Genomic DNA, 12060 nt, shown 5'->3' on the forward strand with positions numbered 1-12060 from the left:
TACTGTTGTCTTGTAGTTCATGAATCACTGATTAAAATACCATGGATGTCAGATATCGTAGTTCAGAACTTTTAACAGTATACCACACCAAAGTTATGAAGCAATAATATAGCATCCTTCAATGGCTTATAAGAACCACAAGTTATAGTTTTATGGATAGATACTTCTAGAATATCTATTTCTTTATAGGTGATTCTCACATCTTCATCAGGAATATAAATCATATCAATTATTATATTCCTAATGACAGTGTGAGAACCACAGAAAAACATTGAAAGTAATGAATATTCTAGAAGTATCTATCTATAAATTTGTTTCAATGTAGTTATAAAATCATTAATGACAAAATTGAGAACCTATTGGTTACTCAGACAGATCCCAACGTAATAATATAAAGTCATGATACACTAATTTGTTAATACTTACCACCTTCCACTATACTTCTAAATTTAACATCACAAAAATCACCAATACCATGTACAATAAATACAAGATGATCTACTTGATTTGTTTCACCTGTATTAATAAAACAAAAATAAAGAAATTTAAAGATGGGTTCCCTTATTTTCATATATGAAAATGCTAACACTTATATGAACAGAAAGTAGAGGTGTTCTAATGACTTTGAAAAATACAAGTTTGTCTCACATGTCAACAATTACTTCATAATAAGCTAAATTAGAAGAGAATTACTAGCAGAATTCCAATGAGTGACCGATCAAGAAAGATCAAAAAGTCATTTTTTGTTTATCCAGACTGTATATACATGGACATTTATGATTGGTTAAAACCCTTAATTATATGCAATAAGAACATAATGATATGATTAAGAATACATGATAATTCATTAGAAACACCAATTAATCAAATAGTTAGCTTAATTTGACACTAAAAATAAGGAAATCCATCTTGAATGAAGAAATGATAATGATTAAATTGGTTTAAGTGGTAATGATCACAATATATGTGCGATACATATGAGTATAATCAGAATTACAAAAACCTCACAAAGCTTTCAGTATGAAAAAGACCCTACATACCATCATCAAGATTCAAAATCTTCTACACCTCTCTTTACTACTTTAGGTCTCATCTGATCTCCCTGAAATCATATTATAACTACCTATTATTTAGGTCATCATCATACTATTTAATGGTCATAAAAAATATACTTAATTGTAACATTAGAGCCTGTAGGCAAGGTATTTATGTTCATGAGTTAGCTATTTGTATGTTAATAGCAAAAAATCTATTTTTTATTTACATGTTATAATTTTGTTTAAATTCATCAAATTTGGTTATAATTCTTGATTTTGTAAATTTTTGTAAAACAAATTCAAGCTAAAGAGGCAATCATTTGATCAATAATCATGCAGAAAGAACTACAAAAAGTGATAGGAAAAAAAATGAGATCTTGCAGACAATAATCACTTTAAAAATACAATAAATCAACTATTCTAACATTTTAATTTTTTAGATTTTACACGATACATATAAGGCCTAATACATCACATTATTAGCTATGTGGACTCTCTGAAAGGGTTACTGAGTTGTCAAATATAAAGTGGCATCAGGTGTTCTGGAAGAGAAGCATTATCTGTCTTGCTCACAGTGACACCATAATAAATCCATTCCCCTAGATCAAATGGCATTTTATCTCATTTTTAACTTGGATTGCCTTATCAATAAAGTTTTTGGACTTTTGGATTACTATAGATATGAATGGACCTTTTTTTTTAAAAAAAATTTGATAAGGGTAAATCGTTTAGTAGAACAGAAAATTATTGTTAGATGGCATTATTAGACATCTTTAACATGTTAAGAGAATTTTTACAGCTTTTTTGTATAAAACCAAATAATCAGTTGATTAACAAAACAACAGTGGCATATTACTATACTGTGTAGCACGGTGCCACAATGGTATCTTGTCTCGATCTGTTGGCTTATTAGTCACAATTTTGTGAAATCCTTTCATATAGCTTGCTTTAAATATTCCACATGATCAGATCCCAAATATGACTAGATAATGGTATGCATACAGAAATAGTTAAAAGAGTCAACTTATTATCATAAATATGATGTTAATATTTCGTTATTTTTTCTTTTTCCATTGTATGAAAAAAGGCTGAAGAAATGTAAGGGAGATCTTACGCAGAAGAAAATGTATTTGTTATACACAAGGTCCAAAATTAAGAAGTTATCAATGAAATGAATCATAAGTCAAGTTACATGCAGCTACATGTGAAATCCTACTAGCTATTGGTTAAATGGTTAAAACCAGTATGACACTACTACTTTGCATTCTTCTCCAAAATTAGTTATACAAGTAGTGAAATGTACTAGAATAAGAGCAAGCAGAATGACAAAAGATGAAGAAAAACAGTTTTTAATGAAGTACTACAAAAAAGACAGAAGCCAATTGCCATTTTGTTTTAACTCACCCCACCAGGTAAGGGGAAAGCACTCTAAAAATGTAATGAAATCAATGTAAATGGGGCGTAATAAAAGAATTTAAGGCATATAACCTTTGTAGGCATGACTTCCCGGTCTATCTCTAGGTTTATTTTGTTGTAAGTGCACCATGTTAATTCGAGCTTATAACAAAGGGCTGTTGATAGTAGATTCAAATCAGTCAAATTCATATGAGTTTTGCTAGAATCATATTCTTCTTACTGACTTTCAGTCCTGAACTTTGAACTCTAGTCTTGTCTGGGGTTTCTTGGGGAAACAGTAACCATAATTTTTTGCTTTATCAGTTGAATTCAAGCTACCTGTATCACTTTTTATCTTTTATTTCAGTAATGATGTCATGATTGATAATGTTTAATGCTTTGGATACTAATAAAACAGTCTGGAAAACTTATTCTTAAATCTGACTTAGGTTGAAATTAGGTTTTATCACAGAAAATATTTTGTTGACTATATCTTTAAGCACAAATCCTCATAACCTACAACAGTGCAGCTTTATATTTTACAGAACAGAAGGTGACACAGAACTTAAGTGAACAGAAGAGAGTAATGGTGCTCAAACAGATAACCAGCTGGTTATAGAATTTACAATTAACAGATATAAATCCAGAAAAATATTGAAATGCTATGTAAAGATATGCTCTTTATTGTATTAGTTATTTTCATTCAGACCAAGGTTAAAACTATGAATATTTTGGCTTGAAATAAATATGGAAAAAACTGTTGAATTCTGCTGTGATTTTGTTGTAAAAGTATTCCATTTTTGGAGAAAGTTCCATATCCAGAGAATTTGAAACAAGTAATTAGTTAATGTCTGCTGAAAAGTCATATTTCTTAAACCCATGATCAAACTTGCCAAATATTTTGGAATCAATATTGTAAAGGATTATTATTCAAATCACTTACATTGGTGCATCTTCTCAAAATGAAGACACTGTCTTTTAGTTACAACCTTAAGTGGCCATTACACCAAAGCGCTCACCAAATGCGTATGGTTGCAAATAAGAATAGCAGTCATAAGTTTCGAACGTAACTCTCGTACATCTGAGTTGAGAGTTGTATTCGCAACTCATGACCTCTTTCGTTATTCGCAACCATACGTATCTGGTAAAAGCTATGGTACGAGGGGTCTTAAAATAGGTTTATTGATTTGAAAATATTTGAAAAAAGGATATCTTAACAGGCAATTTTGAAAAACAGTTTGAGCACCAGAAAACGATAGATAATATAGAATATATAATACAAGCTGGCAAGCTGAATTGGAAAATTCTTACTAAATGTCCCTGCTTTGAGGCACTAAAAAGGTTTCATCCATATGAGCCCAATCATTAATGTATGTGTGAGAAAAAAAAATTAATAGCGTACCACCTGAACAGTTCCCCATTCATCAGGCTGTGAAGAAGCTTGGAAATGAACTATGACATTAGGGTTGTGCATCACAATAGTTTCTCCACCAGGAAATTCCAATCTTTTATGCCACATGTTATTTTCTACAGCGTTCTTATATTCTTCCTGTAAAATATAAAGTTGCCTGCATGAAATTTAATGTTAAAAGAAAAAGTAGTAGAAGTAGGTCTTTGAGTAACAGAAAATAAAATGTACCCTGGGTTTCAAGCTCTAAAACTGAAATGCAGGACATTTACTTGACGTGTAAAAATCACATAATTTTGTAGCTAGTTAATGGAAGAGCAGGGATTTGAAAGGGTTAATCAATTTTCTTACTGTCTGTAACACACAGGGCCTTGGCTTATAGTCCTATTCGAATGGACTGAATGAACAAGTCCACCCGATCTGCATCATTGCAAGGTGAATACCAAGTCGAAAAATATTATCCCCTATGCTGGGATGGAACTATGGACCATCATGTTAGCATGCAAGCAAGTTTGTAGCTTGCTCAGCCATGTGGACCCCCTGAAATTCTGCATCCTAATAAATAGTTCAACCATTTTACCTCTAATTTTTGAGCAAATTCTTCATCATATGGAACATATCTATTGTCTCCTTCTCTCTTGTGAAACCAGGAACATCTCTGGACTTGCTTCGCATCTTCATCCCAATAGATAGCATATCTCTCTCTCTTACCAACATTACAATCATACCTTCCACCATCAGTTGAGACAATGGTGTTCTCTGGATTATTTATTAGCACTGAAATCAAGCAAAGCCATAAATCAATACTGGTAGAAAAATTTGATATACTAGTCCAACTTCCGTTAAATTCTGTCATAGTAATGTGGAAATTGTGCTATTTCAACAAACATATTCCTGAACAGAAGTATTTTGAGTATTATCAAAATGGCTGACAGTTATTTGAATTAGTAAACATATTTTGTAATATGATTCAGTGAATGTGGGGTCGTTTGAAATTTAAGTTCAAAATTCAAGTACACACAAGACCTCTCATATAAAATAGCAAATAGGTAGGATCAAATGAAAAGGTTCGGATCTACACAAGCATCCTCAAAAACTTGGTAGGGGAATATTGCACATCCAATCAGGTAAAGTGACACTCTGTATGACAGCTAAGGCCACACCTTGAAAGTATTTACCTGTGTTATAAGCCTCCTCCAGCTTTAATGAATCTCGAATAGAAAATGGTTTCCAAATCTGTCTCTTTTCGATGATAGTAGAAAAACACCAATGATGCTGTACAGGTTGATAAAGGAAGCTGCTAGTTGTGGGCGGAGCAGAACTCCTGCTTGACATATTGTAGGCATCTGATTGGTGTTGAGGAGCCATTGGTGTCACCATTGCTGTTGGTGGGCGTGGCGAGGACTGAGCTAAGGGAGGAGCAAATGGTGAACCAGTATTTGGTGGAAAATGACTGGCAGCTGTTCCAGGAGATGGAGCATAGGTACCCTGAGGGGTAGGAGCATAAGAACCCTGAGGGGGAGGAGCATAAGTTGGTCGTCCTTGTTGCCTGAAGATATTACCACTTACTGGAGTCCCTGAAATTATAAACAAATTGTTTGGATGAAAATGCCAATCTTTAGAATATTTTCTTATTTCCAGTCTTCACTATAACTATTGTGCTTAAGGAAATATAAGCAGGAAAATAGAAGGGTTGGTTGAATCCCAAGCAAATAGTGACACCCAAAATGTGTAACAATCGCAAAACGCTGATAATATGCACCATAGATTTTCACCAAAAATAATGAAACAGAAGAATAATCTGTGACTAGTGGAATCAAGAGTTTTCAAACAATAACAAAATAAGTCAATGCCTGTACTTCTTTTTAATGACCCTAAAAATGAGTAAAACTACATTTCTTTACTTCTGATTCGTTTAGTCTAAATCTAATGATAAAGGGACAGATGTACCATTTTAGGGGGTTGATTTGAGTCTTAATAATATGTTAATAGTTTTCATAAGTATTAGAAAATCACATATCACACATCACACATTTTTAACTTTCAGACGCACATGGATTTGAAGACTTAAATTTCAACAGTGGGCTGTGAACACTATTACTAATTGCTTTTGCTAAAAAATTCCTGTTTCTGAGACAAAAGTATGATTGGTCAAAAACTGGTGCATCTGTCCCTTTAACCCAAAATGAAAGATAAGCACATTTTTGTCTTACCCCTTCTGGACTTGACCAAGGCATTTAAATAGAATAGTAAAAACATGGAAATGTTTGAATCCTCCTCTGCTCATAAGATTCCATAAAACACAATTCTTACCAGTCAACTTGATCAAATGACTTTCTTAACACTAATCACAATACAAAAACATCAACAATGGGAAAAGGTCAAAGGTCAAATGCTGCTAGTTACTTTTTAATGAACTGAGAAGAGCCTTAAAGGCAATTCTTATTAAATATATTAAAGCGGCAATGTGTGTGAATTGATATATTTTGAATTTATTATCACAGTTGTTGAAAAAATAGAAATAAAGCGAACAATTTAGGAAGTCAGTTTGTTTTAAGACCATTCACAGAGGTATTCCTAATTTTGCATGTGTATAGACGACACTGATAGCATTAATTTGCACCATTCCATTTTTCATTCAAACGTCAGTAGTTTCTGCAATTCCCGCAAAAAGTTTCTGTCACTAATTGCAAAATAGGCTTGTATCACATAAGGCCTTGGCGATAAATGACATCATCAAACACTTAGTTTTAATGGAATTGCAAGATCCACAGACGTCTGATTGAAAATCAGAATTGTGCAAATTAATGCTATAAGTGTAACCAATACACATAAAATTTTCAGAAAACCTCCTTACAATCCCTTTAAGAAGTTCATGAAACAAGGTTATTTTCTCTACTGAAACAAACAAACACTAATAGAAGTTCAGAAAGGATTTAAGTCACAATTCCTGAGAAGCTGTCACACACTCTATCTCTTTAACACAGTATCAGATACAAACTTTAAAAACCAAAAAACATGACAATCTTACCACATAAGCCACAATATATTTTCATATGAATTTAACTCATAACCAACCCTAATAATGCTATTTATAGCCACATGATCAATACAACTACCTAGGATTATAATAATATTTTGGGGTAACATTTAATCCCGAAATTAGTCAGGCCTTCAGTAATGTAAAAACGTAGTAGTTAAAGGTACTTAAAAGGTCTTTTAGTCTTTTGGACACTTTCAGTCCCTTTTTTGCACCATTCCAATTTCCTATATCCAGTGCTTGTGGTTCCTGAATTCCACACTTGGTAATTTGGTAAGGTTATAAAATTTTATTTTTGTCATTGTGATGTCATAATCAGATAAAAAAAAAATCTATATACAGTATCATATTGGATGGGAAATCAGTATAAGTTCAGAAGCATCCTATTCAGAGAGTCCACATAGCTAATTATGATAATTTGGTATATTAGCATCAGACACTTAGAAATTTTTGGACAAAAGACAGTATAAATAACTTTAAAGTGTTGGCCTTCTCATTTTTTTTATTTCAAGAAGATTTATCACAAATTTAACAAAGATTTTCACCAAATTACCCGATTTATCCTTCACCAAAAAAACCCCAACCTACCTGTGTTTGATGGTGGCAAGCCAGACATGGTTGGTGGAAGACCAGAAGGTTGCGTTGAAGATTGACTAGGATGAAATGGTGATGGATTTGGTGTAAAAGTTGAAACAGGAGGGCCTCCTCCCATAGGAAAGCTTTGTTGAGTTCCTCCTCCAGCCGATGGAAAACTTGGTTGACTATTACTTATTCCAAAGGTTTGAGTACCCGGAAATGGTTGAGCTACATTATCCACCGTGGGAGGTCTTGGATTATGTCCTACTTGAGCAAATGGATCAGATGCTGTTGAGGATCCACCAAAGAGATCAGCACTGGTACTGTTAGTTGGTTGAAACATATTGAAGGTACCACCAGTAGATTGCGATGCAGGTAATTGTGCTGGACTTGATGATTGCCCAACAAAACTATCAGCTTCTCCTTCTTCATCTATCAATAAAAAAAAAGCTCAATGTACATGTAAGAAAAAAATTTCAAGATAGAAATATCTAGCTCTTGAGATAAAAAAAATCAATATCTATAAGCTTATAATTGAAAATAAAAATATATTACATAGAAATATTCTATCATTTTAGTATTTGGGCTTCTTTTTTCTATCAGATGGGTGCACTTCAAAATATCCTTCTCCTTGGAGAAATGATACAAGATAGTTTATTCTTGTGCTATAAACCTTGGAATATTCCAACTTTCAACTGTTCGTCAAGCGTACCAGGTCGTTAACCTACCCAATCATAACCCTACCTCAAGCAAATTTTTTTCCCAATAATGGGCAGGCTAGACAGGAAGTGCAATAACAAAAAAATAGTCTATGGATTCTACACTGCTGATTAAATAGTCATTACATTTGGTTAATAATGATGGGCAACACAACCTGTACCCAATAAGAAAGATTTTGTCTATTTTACTCATTTCCAACTGGCCAATACTTAACAAAGTATTATCCTAACCTTGCATGGGAGGACAATTTGCAGATTTTGAACATTCAATATTGAACAGACTAAATACAATTCAGAAACCACAGAGCCAGTCCGCCCAGTGGTCAGGAAGTAATGCCATGTCATGTTACACGTAATTCATTGAAAATTTTTTTTATTAAATTGACATACCAGTCACTAATAAAGGTGCTTCTTGCTGAATAACTGGCATAAATACATTCGGATTATCGGGAGGATTATATGTAAGACCACCTCCAGCCGACATAAGCAGCAGGGGTGGGGGAGTAGTATCTTTCTTCCCCCTATTTGCCATATTTCAGCTTATTTACTCTTTGGTTGTTGATTCCGGAAGTGGCTAACCGGTAGTTCACGTGTACAAAAGGGGAGCTACTCTTATTTCTGTTCATATTTATTACCTCCCTTAGTAAAATAATAGTGACTGTTGTAATAAATCTTTTAGAACACAAATTTCACCAGTCTGCTCTTCTAGTAGATCTTTCGACCACAAAAATTCAACGTTTTTAAAAAATTAGATAGAAATACAACTTAATTAGGCCTATATTAATCCATAAACTATAAAATCAAGTTCGACTTGATGGCAATAGCGATGTAAAACTGAACCGAAAAAAGCATTGTTGTAAGTGCGCGTGTCGATATATTCAATGACAAACGCAGAATATGTTTAAACCGCAATAAAAATCTTTTTAATTTCTAGCTACCCATTGGCCGTAACCCTTTTCAGAATAAATTCTGTCGTTTGATCCAGCCAAGAACCTAATGAGCCTAATGAGCCTAATGATCTCATGCTGCCGACATGTGTATCGAATACACAAGCCTCATCGAGGTAGCTATTTTTTTTAAATGGGCGGTTAACTATCCAAAACCGAACTGTATACGTATATCAGAAAAGTAAGCCAGGCAAATTTAAGTGGAACTTTCTGAAGACATATGACCAACAATCTGTTCTTCAAAGTCGATCGAATCTTTACAGTGGGTGCAGAGCATCGAAAACTTAACAAGAAAATGTTTGACTTTATTGTCACTAGAATTAGAAATATGACAAAAATTGATTATATCACAAATTTGGATTATAATTTTGCTTCAGGCAATATTTGCTCACCGGATCCAGAGGCCTTTTCTAGAGCATTGACCAATACTATTTCCTATTTTCTTTCGAAAATATGTTGGTTTATCTACAAATGTTCTAAGTCAAACCAGTCTACGGTGGTTCATATACGACATCATTTATTTCATTTTTGAATTAAAAAACTATTTTATTTCTTATAAACTGCGCTTTTCTGTGATTGATGCTTACTAAATGTTCGATCATATAAATGCACATCATCTACTTATTTGCCCGACTTAATTTGCACGGTAAATGGGAGGGGCGCATCTTGACACATATATGATTATGGTCAAGTGCTAAGATTTCTGAAAAAAGCCGAGAATGCGCAGAATTTCGTTTAAACACAAACATGACAATATATCCGGATCAAACTCCGAATGTCTGATAATTACGTCACGTGAAAATTACATTCGTGACTTCTATATCATATCTTATTTACAGAATTTTAAAGATGCATAGCCTACAATTTGCGAAGAATAAAACCAAGATGCATACTGATGTGTAATGCAACATTCTTTCCACCAAGAACAGTACGAGTATATCTGTGCTGACAATAGACTTTATAAACATAAGATTTCTTTCTTGATGTTCTTAACCGAATGGAATTGGTTTTATCAGATAAAACGTAACAGATATATTAGGTCGTAAAGACATCCACAGTCTGATAAGAACAACATATTGTTTTGTTCGGTTTATAGATAGGATTTGACATGAATTTCAGTTTCTAGGAAGAGGACTAAGAGACAGAGACAAGGAATGGGGGTGGGGGGGGGGGGGAAGAGATGGAAAGGAATTAAAAGAAAGAATTAAAATAAGAAGATTAAGAAGATGAGGAAGGAGATGAAGACGAAGATTAAGAAGATTAAGAAAACGAGCAAGCCTATACCAAGAAGACAAAGAAGAAGATGAAGAGGTAGATGAAGAAGAATGAAGAGGGAAGAAGAAGAAGAGGAGGAGGAATAAGAAAGAAGAAGCATAGAAAAAGAAAAAAAGCAAGACAGAACCTCAGACAAAACGCAGGGTACAGATTGATGGCTAAAGACTAAATGATCTTCCTTACAAAAAATCCATAGAATAAGTCAAACCCGTCTAGTAAAAACAGCACAAAAACATTACTAGATATAATACTTTTCTCTAAAACTCTTACGGATAAACCCAATCTCACATTGGTGTCAAGCGTCCATATGGGGCGAATATATATCGCTATAAGAACAAAAGATCATTGGATCATAAGATTTGTTTGAACTATATACTTTAAGTATTCACTTTAAACATTGACAACGTAATCTAATTGAAGGGTCAATTTCCGTGTAGGACGTAAGAGTTTAATAGCCGACTATTTATTTCATGCATTCATTCATGTATATTCATTTCAATTTTCTAACCACAACATCATAGACCACTCAGGTAGGTTATTATCTTAGCTATACAGATACAGATGGGGTTCTTTCTATCGCCCCAACCAACCTAGCTTTTACGTTAACCAGCGCATTAGGCATTACGAAACACTATACCCGTCGAGGTTATGCAAATTGTTGACATATTTCCTTATAGTTCCCAAATTTGAAAGAAATCTCCTGTTATATACGTATTTGATACACAAAACATTATGTAGACAGACGCTCAACTGCGCAATATTTTGACTGAAGTAAAAAAAAAAAACTGAACAAGAGCATGAAGGTAAGAACGTAAGGGGAAAATTGCCAATGTTTGATAAAAATTAAAAACGATATGGTTCCGAAAATTTTGGAAAGAACCATCGCATACTAAGGAAGTCCATTTTCCCATTTACTCTGGAAATTTTGTCATGGTGTCGCAAATCTTGTAATAAATAAAACCTGCCAAAGTCCTAATCGATGATGAAACCAATATTATGTCGTGTGCGCAGATAATGTGTCATATAGAAAAGCGTCAGCTGTCATATCAATACCACTGTTTCTCAGATTATATGTCAGATAATTGTTGATTTTCAGATGAAATTTCAGATCTTTCTGAAATATAATATGTATAAATCATAATAATAATCATAATGACTAGAAAATTAAGAGCTGAAATCTACGACAACTAAAAATGCTTAACGTTTCCTTAAAACCAACAAAATTAATCAACTTTCGCTCAATTAAACACCATATACCATTGCCCCTCCGGATTTATTACTTGCCCCTCCGAACAATTAATACTGACAACGGGCCTGCGTCCGCTTTTTGACTAATAGTTTTCGGGCCCCTTCGGGCCATGATTTGAGCATTTTTATGCCCCCCTTCCCCTCTGAAAAAATTCCTCGCTACGCCACTGATAGTACTTAATTTAGGATATTTTGGAATATATTTGCTCTGTCAATTGTGAAAATGATCACACTAAGTTATGAAAATGTGCTGATGGTAGTTGGATGTCCTTGGAACATTAAAGCCTTCTGATAACCCAGATTAAAGTCATAATAATTTATTGATAGACTTAAATCCTTCATATTGAGATATAATATGTAAATAAATAACTGTTTATTCGACCACAGCGCTCACTATATTCTTGTTGACGTTGTC

At 33.6% G+C, this 12060-nt stretch overlaps 1 protein-coding gene across 1 annotated transcript in view; it reads right to left on the bottom strand.

Moving 5' to 3' along the window:
• LOTGIDRAFT_232837 (hypothetical protein) overlaps nt 1-8707 on the bottom strand; it is a gene marked incomplete at its 5' end in the record, with an annotated part of 20807 nt that extends 12100 nt beyond the window's left edge. The window contains 7 exons of the mRNA XM_009058057.1: nt 427-516; nt 1069-1102; nt 3835-3981; nt 4421-4617; nt 5019-5417; nt 7469-7888; nt 8566-8707. Coding sequence (XP_009056305.1) covers nt 427-516; nt 1069-1102; nt 3835-3981; nt 4421-4617; nt 5019-5417; nt 7469-7888; nt 8566-8707 — 1429 coding nt within the window. The remainder of the gene's footprint in view (nt 1-426; nt 517-1068; nt 1103-3834; nt 3982-4420; nt 4618-5018; nt 5418-7468; nt 7889-8565) is intronic.
• Nucleotides 8708-12060: the final 3353 nt, after the last annotated feature.

Source organism: Lottia gigantea (assembly GCF_000327385.1).
Source record: "Lottia gigantea unplaced genomic scaffold LOTGIsca_32, whole genome shotgun sequence".
In the NCBI taxonomy this organism is placed as follows: domain Eukaryota; kingdom Metazoa; phylum Mollusca; class Gastropoda; family Lottiidae; genus Lottia; species Lottia gigantea.